At 43.1% G+C, this 16,741-nt stretch overlaps 1 protein-coding gene across 1 annotated transcript; it reads right to left on the bottom strand.

Annotated features, from left to right (window-relative positions):
- Positions 1–422: 422 nt before the first annotated feature.
- Positions 423–16,072, bottom strand: mfn2 (mitofusin 2). The gene is made up of 18 exons (XM_040193137.2): positions 15,752–16,072; positions 13,533–13,714; positions 12,124–12,259; positions 11,474–11,636; positions 11,270–11,394; positions 10,678–10,786; positions 10,450–10,557; positions 9,146–9,299; positions 8,397–8,464; positions 7,900–8,021; positions 7,573–7,699; positions 7,230–7,334; positions 5,397–5,499; positions 5,028–5,248; positions 3,366–3,521; positions 2,838–3,034; positions 2,524–2,658; positions 423–2,251 (listed from the first exon to the last, which is right to left on the bottom strand). Exons 2-18 carry the CDS (start codon positions 13,708–13,710, stop codon positions 2,182–2,184), a joined length of 2,277 nt encoding a protein of 758 aa, XP_040049071.2. The 5' UTR covers positions 13,711–13,714; positions 15,752–16,072; the 3' UTR covers positions 423–2,181.
- Between the last annotated feature and the right edge of the window lie 669 nt (positions 16,073–16,741).

The following is a 16,741-nucleotide window of genomic DNA, read 5'->3' on the forward strand; positions in this document are numbered from 1 at the left end:
TGGTTGTGGGTTTAAAAAAAAAAGTCTGTCATCAATTGTTATTGTCACCTGAACTGAACACCTCTCACCTGATACTGATACCACAGTAACACACTCACCCCCTGTAAAGGTAGAGGCACTCAGATGGGTGACTGTGGCTTAGTGGGGAGCCTGGTTGTCCTTCAATGAATCAATGGTTTGATCCCCAGCTCCACTAGGGTCCATGCCAATGTGTCGTCAAGCAAGACTCTTCACGCTAAAATAATAAGTTTCATAACTTATTACTTTAGCGTGAAGAGTCTTGCTGTGTGTGATGGGTGGATACCATGTAGTATTATACGCATATCAATACGGTGGGTTTACATCTTTAGAACTATTAGAACATTAGAACTTGATTTGCGACTCCAGGCCAAACTATTAAAAAAATGATCAATAGTCTGCACTCTTGCACGATGTCTTTATTTTTACATACATACATACATACATTTGGATTTAACTGGACGACAAACTACAATAGCCACTGCATGCAGGTGCCTACACTTCCTCAAGCCAATCACAACTACTTTATGGAAGGAAAACAAATTCAAAAAGCAGCAAATTGATAAAGTGCATATTTTAGCTCTAACAAAAGGTGTGGCAGGACAGTGTATGGATATAATTTACAGGATGGCCCAATCAAAACACTAGACACATGTATTCAAGTGAATAGTTCTTGGCTTTAAAGTGAAATCTATATGGAAAGAGACGGAGAGCAAGAAGGCCATGCCGCCTGGTCCACATCTGCATTCAGTGCAAGAGAAACAAATAGTGCTGAGTCCCCAGACGCTTCCACACCACATCCAAACGTGTGGTTTAGAAAGAGAGGCTTTATTAGATATGTATGAGACACTCAGGGCCATATAACATACAAGATACGTCTTGGGGCCCAAGATCATTTGTGGTCAGTGAGAGCACTGTCGTCAGAGCAGAGACCGACGTATTCAGATTGATTCAGATTTGATGTCATAAGGATATGAAATCTGATTCCTGAGCCCGTGTTTTACATAAACACATTTCTCTTCACTCTTAATTCCAGAGCTTTCTGAGGGACTGACTCTAATGGAGACAGTGTCCAAATAACTGAAATTGCTGTACTGTTACTTGGATGGTTTATGCAGATACACCTCATAGGCGCTAACGTTTTAAAACAGCAATCCAGGAAGATGTTGGACTTCTGATGTTGAAGTCAGTTCCCTTTCTTCTGTAGCTAAATGTTGCAACTCATTAATCTCATCTATCACAGAAGCGCAGTCTGAGTGGACCAAACCAATGCTGAAAGAGTTGTGTTGTATCTCACTCCTCTGTGCCAGTGTCCCATTGTCTACCATTACCCTTTAAGTTACCATTCAAGATACTACAACTGTCAAGCTAAAATCTATTCAACTACTTCAATGCCCAAAAATGTACCCTTGTAAAAATGAAGATGTAGGTTTATTCTCCGAGAACAATAAAGGAAATGCACTTCACAAATCGCCTACAGTTAAGGTATCTGGATCAGTTCCAAGTGCTCAAAGAACTAAGCGTAAAACAACAAGCAGCTTTCCTTCACAACGCTTACAAAGGAAAAATGTGTATACACGGCTGGAGAAATAAATAATGTTGCATTGTCCAGCTAGCATGAGATCATTTCTTTGATTGCCTCATGGTGAATAGCTTTTACTTTAGCATGGCACTGCCAGGGTTCAAAGAGTATAAATAACAAATCGACACGAGTTGAGATGGAAGAGTTAATTGGCGTCAGATTTAAAGGACGGGGTGGGAGTTGTGACAGATGCTGGCTATAACAAAGCTGCAAGGGGAGCTGGGACTGTACTACTGCCCTGGCATCAGATCAACTAGCGTTCTGGTGACTGGAGGTTTTTGTTATCACCCCAACTGAAAACGATGAAGCGCATCAGGAAATACACTAAGGGAATGTTTAGTTCTGGAGTCCATGGTTAAATCCTTTGTTGTTATCAAATAGCTAATTCAGTCTTTATTGTGTCACTATGTGGCCAGCAGACCACATGACTCCGACTCCAGAACATGTTGGTAACTCCTTCCCTCCAGCCAGATAACCAAACCATACACAAAATTGTGGAAGATTTCCTCGTGTTGATGATTTCACCGAACACAAGTGTGTCAGCGGGAAGGGAAACGTCAGCAGTGGTTTGTCAGCGCGGCTCACTTGCTGTGGTGGAGGTACTGCTGCGTGAACATGTTGAGCTCGCTGTCCAGCCAGCCCGCTTTGTTCCTAACACAACAACACAAATACATTAATATCTCCACTTATGAAACAACGAGTCCGTCTAAAAGGGCTGTAAATACAAGTTCATGTATTTAAACAAGTGAATACGTGCAATTAAACAAGTGAGGCCAGAGAGACAATGAGGCAACGAAAGGTTCTTCTGAACGGTTTCTTAGTGGGTACACATTTGATATACAACCTTTCAGAACCTTGGTGTTCGTACTCCACAGTAAAATATGAGGCAAACATTTTCAGATTGATTGATGTGAGGTTCTTACCGCAGCAGCTTAGCCTTGCTCTGTAGGCCGTCCAGGAGCTCGATCTTGCTGTTCATGTCAGTGATCTCATCCTCCAGGTTCTGACGGGTGACATCTACCTGCTGGCATAGCTGCGCAAAAACACCTGCCAACTCCCTTTAACCAGAGAGAGAAGGGACACAAGGTGGGACAGCATTCTAATAAAGAAACTCTTCACTCTCAACTTCCAAAATCGGTTTTTCCTACAAGACGCCTTTTTCCGTCTGTATTTAAGAGTTTTCATCGGAACTTTTTTGCAAAGCATTAAATAGATTGGAAGCATTATCATTGCTCACTGCTGGACTTGGTGGCTGCAGTTGGATCCAGTGTAACTGACGATGAGCTGAAGCTTCTCGCTAGCGTAGTCCACAAACTGTCTCTTGAAGGCTCTCTCCTTGGCCCTGGTGGTCCAGGTGAGCCGCTCGTAGATGTAGAGGAGTCCGTACAGACCCACTGACAGGGCGATCAGACGCCAGCCCACTGCCTTCCAGACCTGCACACGTCCACAGAGCTGTAGGTACCTTCATACCTCTGATGTCTACACACGCTGAAGCTGATCCAGCTCCGTTAAGATCACTGTTGGTTGACGGGTTGACCGGGTGTACAAAAGCTATCCGAGAGTAATGACTTGAAAACGACCAAGCATAGAGAAACAGGTCGATTTCTTGAGTAATCATAATAAAAGTTATAGGTTCTGTTTTATGAAATGAAATGTGTGTATTATATATAATATATATATATATATATATATATATATATATATATATATATATTTTTTTTTTTTTTTACAAAGGCAGTTAGTGTTTTAGTGTGTGTGTCCTTACCACGCCGCCAACCACCAGGACACCCATGGAGGTACGGGAAGTAAGGGAAGCAAGACCAGTCACCATGGAGACCATTAGCTCCTCCTGGGTCACGGAGCTTTGAGGGAATGGAGGCATGCTGGTGCTGACTGGAGTCAGGGCCATTGGTCGAGGGACCTGTAGGGAGAACACAGGTGTGTAGAGCACAGCGTGCTACTGACAGGCCTTTAATGCTTTTATGAATAAGGAGGCAATTTGTCAGGCACAGCATTATCCAAAACGTTTTAAAGTTTTTACGTTTGAACATCCATCCATCCATCCATCTTCAAACGCTTATCCTGCACACAGGGTCGCAGGGGGGGCTGGAGTTAATCCCAGCCAACAGAGAGACAAAGTACACCCTGGACTGGTCGCCAGCCAATTCACACTCCTATGGGCAATTTTGAGTCCCCAATCAACCTAATCCCCAGAACATGTCTTTGGACTTTGGAAAGAAGCCAGAGTACCCGGCGATAACCCACACATGGAAGAACATGGAGACTCCACACAGAAAGGGTGGGGTGGGCGGAGTGGAACCCAGGACCTTCTTGCTGTGAGGAAACAGTGCTAACCACCACACCACCATACCGTCCGTAAGTTTGAACATCCATCCATCCATTGTCAGACCGCTTATCCTGCACACAGGGTCGCGGGGGGGCTGGAGTCCATCCCAGCCAACTTTTGGGCGATAGACAGGGTACACCCTGGATTGGTCGCCAGCCAATCGCAGGGCAACACAGAGACACACAACCATTCACACTCACATTCACACTCACACTCACACAACTACGGGCAATTTAAAGTCCCCAATCAACCTGATCCCCAGAGCATGTCTTTGGACTGTGGGAGGAAGCCGGAGAACCCGGAGAGAACCCACGCAGACACAGGGAGAACATGCAGACTCCACACAGAAAGGTCACTGGGCGGAATCGAACCCAGGACCTTCTTGCTGTGAGGCGACAGTGCTAACCACCACGCCACCGTGCCGTCCGTAAGTTTGAACATAATACATACAAATAAATAATACATTTTTAGATTTAACTAATGTCAACATGAATAGTCTTATGATAATTATTTTCCCAGGAAATACTAATCTGAATTTTTCTAATGAACTAAAGTAGTAGTATTTATCATCACCAAACATTTCCATAAGGCGGAAAAGGAGTTGTGAAATATAGTCACAGCCGAGCTTTAAACGGCTTGGGTTCAGTTTGCTGTGGTAGCTGGTAAAAGTTTGGTTTTTTTCTCTTCAACTTTGGCATCAAGGGATAGATGATTATCTTGATGTTTGCAAAAACACTTGACACCCATCTTCTGAGTCCATGGTCATTTTGAAAATGAGCCCACATCTCCTTCATTGCTTCACTTTTTTTTGGCTGGAATGTCGTTTCACTTAGAATCTTGACCAGCTTATGAAACGTATAAACAAGTGGCCTTCAATGACCAGAAAAAGTAAACCTTATAGAAAATAGTACAGGAGAAGAATATAAAAGGCTCTTGTGTAAGCGGATGTGGAAAACATTATGAACGCCACATGCAAAACAATGTGTAAGAATACTGGCTTTCTAGAGACTCAACTGATTGAGTCCAACAAGGATATCCAGTGCATCTGGGAGAGAGCGTTTACATGCCTGCAGGTCTTACCTGGTCGCTATAGCCCATTAGGGCCCGCCGCGTGTTCTTGGGACCAAGGAAGCGGTTGACCAGCATGGTCCAGCCCAAAGAGAAGTGGAAGCTGATGTCCTCCTGAAAGTCACTGCAGAGCTTGTCACAGGCTAGGTCATAACTGAGGTTGAAGCACTGACGAGGAACCAGCTTGTCCACCTGCTCTCTGACCGGGTTGGGCAGCAGCGGCTTCAGACCATCTGCACAGAAGAATCCAGAGATTCAATTCAGTTACAACTTAACACAGATCTTAGTGCCATCTAGTTGTAGGGAGTCATGGTAAACTGTGTAACATGCATTATGTCATACTGTGCAGTAAGCACAGGGGAATGTTTGTGGTTGTCATACCGATCATGTCGGTCTGTGTGGCCTGCAGAGCGCTGGTGATGGAAGTGGAACATCTCTCCGACATGTTTTTGCCCAGACCCACCTCTATGTGCCGATGGAGCTCCTGAAGCAAACAACCAAAACTGTAACATCAACTGCTGCCGTTTGGTTTCCTTACATGTCATCAACACACCTGCTCATTCAGAAGTGCTGGACCACAAAAATGATGGCGACCATCACCTGAACCTGTATTGTGTGCTATATATTTTGGCTTCCAAAAATTATTAAAACAAACGGAATGTGACATAAAATGCCACAATAGTTTTCCAATAACACTAAATCAATAAATCAGTGAACTAATTTCCTTATAAGTGGTTCGTTTGCACCCAAATCAGCAGGTCATGGATCCCTTGTGGGAGGGGCAGACTGTCCTCAATTAAAGTGTTTCAGTCAGTCCTGCTGTTTGTTTTTTTCGTGAAGGAAGGATTCAGCAGGTGCAGAATTTTTTACTTTGTGCCATTAAATGATTACTGATTACTTTATGATTTACGTGTGTGTGTGAGAATCAAATGAATCAAATGGCTCAAACTTAAATAAGAGAGATGTACGTGTGTGTGTGTGAGAATCAAATGAATCAAACTCAAAGAAGAGATAAATAAAATAAAAGGATCAGCAGTTCAGCCCCCAGTTCCTCCGGTCCATGTCGATTGGCAAGATGTGGGCTCAACATCTTCAAATGGCCCCCAAAGGCTGTGTGTGAGAATTAGTTTGGGCCTGAAGGACATTGCATGGTGGCTCTTGCCATCAGTTTATGGGTGTAGTGTAAAGCGGGGGGGGACGAACACCTACAAAAGTATTTTGGTTTCTCCACAGTATCACAATGAAACATATTTTTAGTCTTTGTGCTTTCCCTCCCCACAGGATTCTGTGGATGGGATCACATCCGACAGCGGTCACATCTGATGGTGTTTGTCCCTGCACTGGTCCTTCCGTACACCTGACTTTGTCACGGTGTGGTTTTATTTTCTGTCTTATTTTGTAGTTTTCAGCTTCTTGTCTCCCTGGGTAACTTCACTTCCTGCCTTGTCCTGTCATCGTCTTTGATTGTCCGATTGTTTCCACCTGTGTCCAATCACCTGCACCTCCCTAGTGTATTTAAGCCGTGTCTCCTGTCACTTGTCGCATCATTGTCTATCGTCCTGGATGTTCCGAGTTCCTGCCCGCCTTTTGCCCCCCCTGTTCCTGTGTGTGTTTTTGCCCCTTGGCCTTTTGTTTTGTTGCCTTTTGGACTATTAAAGTATTTTGTGTGCGAACTCTGCATTTTGGGAGAGGGATCCTCCCCTGAAGTTTCTTTTTTTCCCATCAGATCGTTTTTCATTTTTTTGAGTTTTTCCTGTGCAGATGCGAGAGTTTTGGTATGTGTACAGACTGTAAATACCTATTGTGCAAATTTGTAATTTTGGGCTATACAAAATAAAATTAATTGAAAATTCAAATTGAATTTTAAATGCTCAGTGAAGAGAGAAACACTTTCTCTCTTGCAAGTAGCAACCGGCTCCGGGTCCAAATACAGAGAAGAGCACAGGTGCTGGACCTGTGACTGACAAGCACCTAAAGTCCAGTCACCACTGGATTACATTTTTTGACCCTGCTTGACAAAATCTGTACTTATAATCATCATTATAAAGAAAGAATTGTCTTGAAAAGAAATGTTCCAATATTGAGTTCAAAGTAATTGTTTAGTTGTTATATTGACACCTTGATCAAGTGTTTGTGTCCGGCCTCAGTTTCAGCCAACCATGTGAAGCTCACATTAAGCAAAAAGATTCCTGTAGAATCTTTTTTTAAACTCACATTTTTGTAGACCTTAAGCACCACTGGTGATGGGTGGAAGTCCATGTGGTAGTCATCCACCAGCACATGCAGCTTCCTGATCTCCTCTGACATGGCATTGGACACCTGCATATGAGCAGACAGAAGCAGTCTGTTGGAACCAAGTGAAACTGAACTTCAAAACAAACATGACATTTAAGGTTGTTGTTTTTTCTCGACTAAATACGCTTTTACTTTTATTTCTTAAGTGAGGAAATAATTTGATTATTTTGAAATCACCATTAAGATTCAGGAACTAAAGCCCAGCTGTTTTAATGGAGCTACTAAAAAGGCCAGTGAACGATAATGTGCTCTTGGTGTTTACCTGTCTCTCCACCTCCTCAGTAATCTTCTTGATCTTGGCTTTACAGTCCATGCTCAACAAGTCCAGCTGCTTGTCTATGAACTCCAATCGGTCCTGACGGTCCTCTTTGGTCTCAAGGCAGTAGATCCTACCAACACAGAGACAGCCAATTGCTATTTGACAACACTGCACATAAAGTGTCTTTGTTACAAAACCGTTTTGAATAATTTCTCCAATTATCCCATCTATGGGTTGAGAGTGTTTAAAGTATGAATTCTGAGGGCAGAGTACATGTGTCTCAATCCATGTAGCCTTCTTGTCTAATATACTTTTTAATAGCAAACTCACCTCTGCTCTTGTGCAGCAATGTGTACAGAATCCATAATGCGGCGCAGGGCTTCGGAGATCTGTTTGGCCCTCACTGTGTGCTGCTCAAACTTTGTCTTCACCGCTGACTGGGAGATGCACTCCTACACACGGCACCAGGGAAGCCAACAATGCAGACAGACTTAAAACCAATGAACGGGTTGTTTAACTCCAACTGAAGTCAACGTTAGATATCTGGATTCTTTTTTTTAACTTTACGCAATAAATAACATACAACAATTGATCATTTAGAAAGTGTTGGGAAATATTAGGACAAATGTAGGACAATATGTTGGTTTGCCATCCCAGCAAAGTCCAATTACAGACAGAGGCACAGGACCTGTTGAGCCTACTTTAGCACGATGCTGCAGTGTCATGGATGTCACAGTGATGAGACTATGGGAATATGCAGTACTGTATTCAAATCAATGACCCATTATGAATCGCATTCAGAATTGGTACAGACACAAGGGTCTTACCTCAAATCGCCTCTCGAAGTTCTGGAACTCAAACATTCGGGCTTGAAATCCCTCAGCAAGCGCTCCACCTGAAACAGGACAATATTATGCAACACTGGAGAAAACAGGAGAATCTTTTTCCATCTTTCTTTTTTGTGTGTTATTAAATCAACGGTAGGTATAATTGATAATCCAAAAGCGGAAAGTTAGAGACACACCAATTCAACACTCACGCTATGTTTGTTACAGTTACATCAATGTCAGGCGACCACACATTGTATGTGATTGGATCTAATATTGAGTCGAGAGGACCTGCTCCTCCTCGACGCCAGTTTAGGGCCAATAGAAATCTATTCTTCTATATCCAACAACAAGTACAAAACATAATGTTATTCCTGATGTTAGTCCGTTGTTCTTCTGGCCAGCGGGCCGACAGAACTGCTCACGCAGCGCTGATACTTGACTTGTGGTCTGAAAAATTAATCTACCAGAACGAGAGAAGTTGTTTGGCGGAATTCATCCAGATTTCCCCAACCGGGCCTCCAAATTTGATCGCGTTATTTTTCATAATCTATGCATAAATCACTCCAGACAATGTCCTTGTGGGCTTAGTACAAGAGAATAACTAAACTGCGAGATGGTTTGTGTACTATACTATTGTATGGTTATTACAAGATTCATGTTGAAAGCTGATCAATAAATAACATGAACATATCTATGAAACCAAACCTTTCATGACCATCAGGGTGGACTATGACTAACATCCCCACCTGCTTCAGGCATTCCTTGCGCCTTCTGTACACGAGCCTGAAGCACTTCTTTGGCGGAGACAAAGAAGATCCGGTCACTAGCCTGGGCTCGGTCCACCACGCCAAGCTCGTCCACCAGGAAATTGGTGCATCGGTCCATATGCTGCCTGCGGACCTGACACAACAACACACAACTGAACTGGGTTTGAGTATTATTTTGACAGCATATATTTCCTAATCTGTGCAAAAAGGGCCTGTCGATTCCCATATGAATATGGCTAGATCAGACTGGGGTCACTGCAAAGGCTTCAAACGTGGATGGAGAAAATGATCTCCCCTTTTGTCTCCCAATAAAAGGCTGTGCTGATGTGAGGGTTTTGGAACAGGGGATTTTGCATGTGTACAGGCTGTAAAGCCCTCGGAGGCAAATTTGTAATTTTGGGGTATAGAAAATAAAATGAATTGAATGGAAAGTTGTTCTGCTTAATAATCCCATTTTGCTGCAATGGGAGATAAACAGGCTGAAAACTTAAATAAACTGCTAAAATATGTACATTTCAGTTGAAAAAGGGTAATATATCGCAGTACTAATATTGTCTTAATATTGTATTGATCAGAAGAGTAGAGAAGAAAAAATACAAGTACAGTCCATTCACCATTCAGCCGTGATGCACTAAGATAGGACTGCCGGCCACCTGACCAGCTGTTCTCTGCTTTCAACTGGCCCGAGATCACTTGTTAGTGTGTTAGCTGAGAGATCACTTGTTAGTGTGTTAGCTGAGAGATCACTTGTTAGTGTGTTAGCTGAGAGATCACTTGTTAGTGTGTTATCTGAGAGATCACTTGTTAGTGTGTTAGCTGAGAGATCACTTGTTAGTGTGTTAGCTGAGAGATCACTTGTTAGTGTGTTAGCTGAGAGATCACTTGTTAGTGTGTTAGCTGTTGTGGCTGCTAGTGTTGCCACCAGAGAAAATACCTGCGGGTCGACAAACTGTAAAAAAATTGTTTTCTGATCAAAACCGAAAACGCTCCAAACCGACACAGCTCCTCTCTAATTGTGTTGGTGCATCTCTGGTCTCTCGTTGTTCCTCGCTCTTTTGTAGTGACAGAGTTTCTTCTTGTTGTGTACCCAGCATGCAGTTCAGCGGTAAATACATACTGGGTGAACCTTTTGTGGGTTGTCTTAGTTTGAAGCCATGATCAACTTGCATGTTGTGTGGTCAAAGTGGTTGGTTTATGCATTCAACCTACAAAATGTTAAATACGATGTGTTTTTTTATTTCTTTGTGTAATTCCACTTGTAGGTGTTTTGTCAGCTGACTAACCTCCTCCATGTATTCAGGCTCTGAGGCTGAGGCGTCCCAGCGGTTGTTAAGGATGAAAATGTTGGGACTGGAGAGACGCTCATTGACCTTGTGAAAGAAGGACTTCTCCTGTAGGAAAAAATCATTTACAACGGTTACATTATTCCACTATCTTATCATATAACAGTTCTGATGCGTACGTCGCAAATCAGACTTTTCAGAGACGCTCAAAAAGCCTTCATGTCTCACCGTCTGCATCAGTGTGGACTCAGAGTTCGCCACAAGAACAAATACATCGGCATCCAGGCAAAATTTGTCGATCCAGCTGTCCAGTTCTGTGGTAACATCGATACCTGGGCTGGAGGGGAAAACAGACAATAAAGCATGGTGGCTCTTAATTAAGCAAGAGAAAAGTGAAATGAAATATACAAAAAGTTTGTACAGCTTATAAGCATAATAAGAGCGTAATAATTAACAGCATACATAAACTAGCTAGCTAGGAGACACTTTCACATTCAACGGGGCAACTCTGGGTGAGTGGAGAGCACGGTCGTCCTCCAATCAGAGGATTGGCAGTTTGATCCCGGGCCCTGTTGCTGATGTGTCGTTGGGCAAGACACTTAACCCCAACAGTGCTCCTGTAGCTGTGACTACAGTCTGTGAATGCTGCTTACTGGTGGTCACTATGGTAGCTCCTGTCATCAGTGTGTAAATGATGACATGAAGTGTTAAAGTGCTTTGAGACTAGAAAAGTGCTATCCAGCTAATTTACCATTTGTAAAAGTTTATGTTACAAAGTGGTGAGGATTTGTTGATTAAAGATTATTAACTTGTATCTAACCTGTCCACCAACACCAGATCATCCCTGAGCAAAGCACACTTGGCTTTAGGCCACATGACACAGACCAAGCTGCCGGCGTCCAGGTCCTCGTCCTGGTGGAGCGCGTGGGCCAGCTGGTTCACAGTCTGTAAACACATCAGCAGCATCAGAGAGGTTAACGTACACTCGACTCCCACACACTGGAGTTGTGTGAGCCTTGCTAACCTTTATGCTCTTTCTCTCCTCAGAGCCTTCAGTGAGGAGGAAAGCCTCGTTGCCATCGGTGCCCTCTACCCTCAGGAAGCAATTGGTAGTGTGTCCTATTCCAGATGGCAGCACCTTGTCACACAGCATGGCATTGATCACCGAGCTCTTCCCATTACTGGTCCTATAGAGAGAAAACAGCACAACTCTCAGCAATGGCTACAGTGTTTCTACAGCTTTCCTTCAAGTTGCTTTTTAACAAAGCTACATTGAAAAGTTATAGTTTTGCCTATTTTAAGGTTCATCAATGTACCTGCAGTTTCTACAACTGCAGTAGACTATGTTGACATGCTGTCAAATAAGCCACTTCATTCTTCTCTACCGGTTGTGGACAGGGTCAACTGGCTGGAGGTGGTTCTAGTGATCCAGCTGGAAACGGATCTGCTGGATTTTAGCATTTTTTCCCACAGATTTTCTGATGGAAAATGGATGCATGGTCTTTTTTTGCTCTTTGACACATACTTATGTTCGAAAGCCATAAAAAATGCATTTTGCATTATGTGATTTAAAAAAAAATGTACAAATCATTAAACCAAAAGTGGCTACAATAAAACCAAGTCATTTTTATTCAATACAGTTCTAAATGGAAGCAGGAAAGCAGTTTTACAAACCTTCCAAAGAAGACCACTTTCATATGCCTGCGTGCCAGCACTTCTCCAATCCCTGCCACCTTGGCGAGGTAACCCCGGACCTCCTGGACCTGCTCCTCTGTGGTGACTGGATCCAGCTCTTCATTTTTGTGAGTATCTTAACACGTGGAAGATTACATTCAAATGTGATAATTACAGCAAGCCTCTGAAGGAGAACATGTATTAATTTAATTCATGGGATAAATAATTCAAGCATTTTAAAGAGTCACAACAATTTGCGCTGACTTTCCCTGTACAGTAACGTGAAGTAAAACTATGCATGGCAGTAAGCAGCCGAGCTGTTAGGAGTCCTAAATCACTGATTTTTCTCTGTGTTAATGCACACAGAGAAACCAATGGCAATGCAGGCTGTTAACTTTTACCAACCCAGTTGTGTCTCGTACTAGCGTTCCCCAGAACCAGTTATCCCCGCAGCATGTTATTGGTACTTACATAGTAGTGAGTGAGATAAAGATCCCGTTGGGCTGCACAATTAAATCAAATTTTGATCTCTTTATATTATGTTTTCGCGATCACAATTTTAGCTGCCCTCAATTAAATGAGCAAGATCGTCAGCGATATTGAGGTATAAAATGTGTGCTCTGCTACATATCAAATCGAGCGTCAGCCAACCAGCAGGCAGAGAACAAGGTGGGAGGAGTCACGCGCTCTGCAGCCTCAAAGAAAGTTCTGTCTGCAGTAGACTCCGGTATTAGTAGAAGAGTAGAGACAGACATCAGAACAGGGAGCAGACTACACGGTGTGAAAGGTAAATTCAGGAGCAGGAGAGGAGCTAGTACCTGAAAGGACCATTTTCTGTTGTCTGGAGATTTTTAGGGCAAGTGGTGTTAACCAAGAACAAAGCATATGCAGAGCGCGTTAGAATTGTGTCTATACAACAAATAGCTATACAACTAACTTGTTCCACTACCAAAAAAAACGTGTACACGATCGGGAATGTAACAACAACTGAAAGCAGTGCTCTGTTGATTTAATTTGGGGTAAAAAAACACGTTGATACTATTTCATTCCTATTTTCGTTCTACGAGATGTTCTGTAATAAGAATCTGTGCGCTGCAAAGATGTGTACTTTATCCAGAATGTAGCACAATAATGGAAGTGGAAGCAGTGTCCCTGTTCATTTAAGTGCAATTAAAATAAGTTGCCCCTAAAATAAATGAATACTTGTGATAAATAATTGTGATCTCAACATTGATCAAAATAATTGTGATTATGATATTGGCTCATAATTGTGCAGCCCTATTTTGTACTAGTTTTTTTATGGTTTATTACAAGTAAAAGACCCGAATTGAGATAATAATGCATTATTTACATTGTCGTTGTACATAACGTGTGACAAGGTTAGAGGGTAAATGCAGAAAGCAGCTTACCATCTAGAAAGGAAGCGCTCTCCTTAATGTATACCCCCAACTGTTCAAAGATCCCGTTGATCTTCTTCTTTGCTGTGACAAAGTGCTTGAGTGGCGATGCGTTCACTTCCGCCATCAGTCTCTTATCCTTCTTGCCGTGGACTGCGTTGGTGTTGGGTCGTGGGAAAACCAAAGACATGGCACTGAACAGGGGATAAAACATCAGTGAGACAGAAATCCGGATAGTGAAAGACAATTAAACCATAACCGCAGGAGTAGGGCCAACGAGATTTCTATGGAAAACACCTTCAACATGTAGATAGGACTGACAACGGTTGAATAAGACCAGTTAACTGTCTCAGAATGAACCATTCATCAACCACAAGTGAATCTCTGAAGTTTCCCACTTCCACAAACAGCTGTGAATTCAGCGCAGCATCCGTGCGATGGCCTCTGAGTTCAGTAGAGTTGGAAAGATATTCACGATTCGGACTTCCTGTTTAATAGCTGGTCAGCGAAGTGTTATTGAAACACAACCGACACCCCTCGGTAACCATGGTGATGTCGCTTCGCAGACGGCCCCGGCTGCACATTAAGGTCAATGTGATTCGTCCAGCTCGCAGACCAGTCTGTATTCCTAAAATAGCTGTGGTTGTATCTGGTTGTCTACATCACTACGGTTACAGGGAGGTGTTGTTTGTGTTTTAACAAGGCTTCGCTGACGAGCTATTGAAGCGGGACGTCCGAATCTGTCCTCAGCCTTATTTGTTAAGCGTCACTCATGATTACATGCCCCGCCACCTATGCCACATCAGGGTCAAAAATCTGAGAACGAGAGAAAAAAAGAGAACGAGAAAAAAAGATCTGAAAGTGAAAATATAAGTTTTGCATCTGAAAATATAAAATCTGCAACCAAAGAATATAATAGTCAATATAAAAAAATAATAATAATAATATATTATATATATATATATATATATATATGTAAGTGAAGATTGAAAAATACAACTACTCTTTTTTTTTTCTTCAATGTTCAACAACACACAACTTTTGACCTGGATTTGGCTCCATACTCCCCACATTTAAATGGCCCATAACTCCTGATCACTCAACATTGTAACCTGCATTCTTCATAAACGAATACATTGAATCTTAAACTGGACTTACAGAATGAACAACAAAAAAAAGGAACGCTTTACGGTACAATCAAACACAAACCTCAGAAATGACTATTTAGGCTAACAGCTGTCAGACACGATTCAGCAGACACTTGAATATTAGCGATTTTAGCCAAACTATTTGCTGAAATGTACAGTAAACGATTTTCTCCGTTCAAATGCTAATTTTGCAGTATTGGAGTTGAAATAAAAAGTTTTCTCAATAATTCCACACAATGACTGATATACACGTGTTCACGACCTCTCACACTACTAGGAGGTTAACATGTTTTAAATCATATTTCCACATTATGCACATCTTGTTTTTACGTTAGTCTTTCTGCGCTCAGGCCGTTTGAATGCGTTTACCGTGAATGTCAGCATATCATTAACTTCGGTGCACTGAAATTCAAGTGTCTGCTGAGTTGACCGCAGTCGGCTCTCGGACAGTGTCAATAAACCCAAAACCGAATAGATGAATCTTGTCGAGAGCAGTAACGTTATTAATGTAACGTTAACTAACGTTACCGGTACCTCAGTTTCATTACACTAGCAGTTTTTTAACGTTGGTCCAACTGTATGTGTGCATATGGCGAGGCTGTCTGAGGGCCATTACTCAGCTGTGACCTTTCAGTTGGAATGTACCTGTATTCATGGTGTGGGGCACTCGTTTTACTTTACTTTAAAAACGTAACTGACTAAACACACAAACTAAAGTGGAAACGCGGGACGGACACATTGAGCAGAAATCGACGCGAGTGGTAATTGCAGTCAGCGCAAGCTAGCCTGTCAAGGTCCAAGTCATCAAGCTGTCTGAAGTCAAGCTTAAAACGTATCTAACTAATGTAGCGTATGAATCCAATATCAGCCAAATTACCAACAATCGTTGTTTTGTGTTGGCGTCAATAGGTAGTAACGGTTAGGTAATGGTCCTGACTGGCACTACAATGCATTGCAATGGGGTCGGATCCTAGCCTGCCAGATAAGTCCATTTCAAACAGCAGCTAACCTTAGCTAATGTCAGTGTAACATTACTCCAGAAACCCTCGAACAGACTGACAACGGTCTCAGGTAGCGACTTACCGTGGAGTGAGTCGTTCCTCACAAATAATCTTCTAGCATCCTTGCCCCTTGGCTTTCCGAATCTCTACAAGCTAACTACTTAGCTGCTATCGTCAGTGCGCGGCTGGACGTCAGTAGCTAACGTTAGCCATGCTAGGCTAAGGGGGCGTCGCTTCTTCTTCTTCTCGTTTACTGGCAGATCGCAACCAACTTAAAGGTGCATATACCGCCACCTACTGCACTGGAGTGTGAGGCCGGTTACGGCCTCCCTTCTATATCCTGCTGTAAAGCCCCGTGTTCCTGAGAAAAAGAAATACTGCCTTCATTACTGCCTCCTTCCCCTTTCCACCCCCAAGCACCCCACCTAAGTCCCAGCCCCGCTTCGTCTCTCTCCCGTTTCCACCACCTCACATCTATCACACAAACCTGTGTCATGTTTTTCTACCACTCTCAGCGTGCCATTCAACCCTGTGTGCCCCTTAACCGACTCCACACTACCTCTTCCCTCCTACACCCCATCATTCCCACAACCTCCCTCACTGACCTATTTATACCCCGGAAGTGCCTCCCTTTACCACCTTCACCCCACTGTCTCTCCCACTCCGCAATCCCTGCTCCCCGTATTAACGACTTAACCTCCCTGCGCCCTAACGACACCCTTACACCATCAGTCCTCCTTACAGCACTCTTTGCCACCATGTCAGCCACCTCATTACCCTCCACTCCAGCATGCGCAGGAACCCAGCAGAACCTCACCTCTACTCCCTGTCTCTCCAACCCCTGCAATATCCCCATTCTCTCAATAGGTCTTCCCTGTCAGACCTACCATCCATAACACTGCTGCTGAGTCTGAACATATCAGCACGCTACATGGTGTCACATCCTCCACCCATCTCAACCCAATGATCATAGCCACCATCTCTGCTGTGTACACCGACACATTATCAGTGACTCTTTGACAGATACTCACACTGAACTCAGGAACATGCACCGTTTACAGACATAGCTCTC

The sequence above is a fragment of the Gasterosteus aculeatus genome, chromosome 2 (assembly GCF_964276395.1).
Source record: "Gasterosteus aculeatus chromosome 2, fGasAcu3.hap1.1, whole genome shotgun sequence".
Classification (NCBI taxonomy): Eukaryota; Metazoa; Chordata; class Actinopteri; order Perciformes; family Gasterosteidae; genus Gasterosteus; species Gasterosteus aculeatus.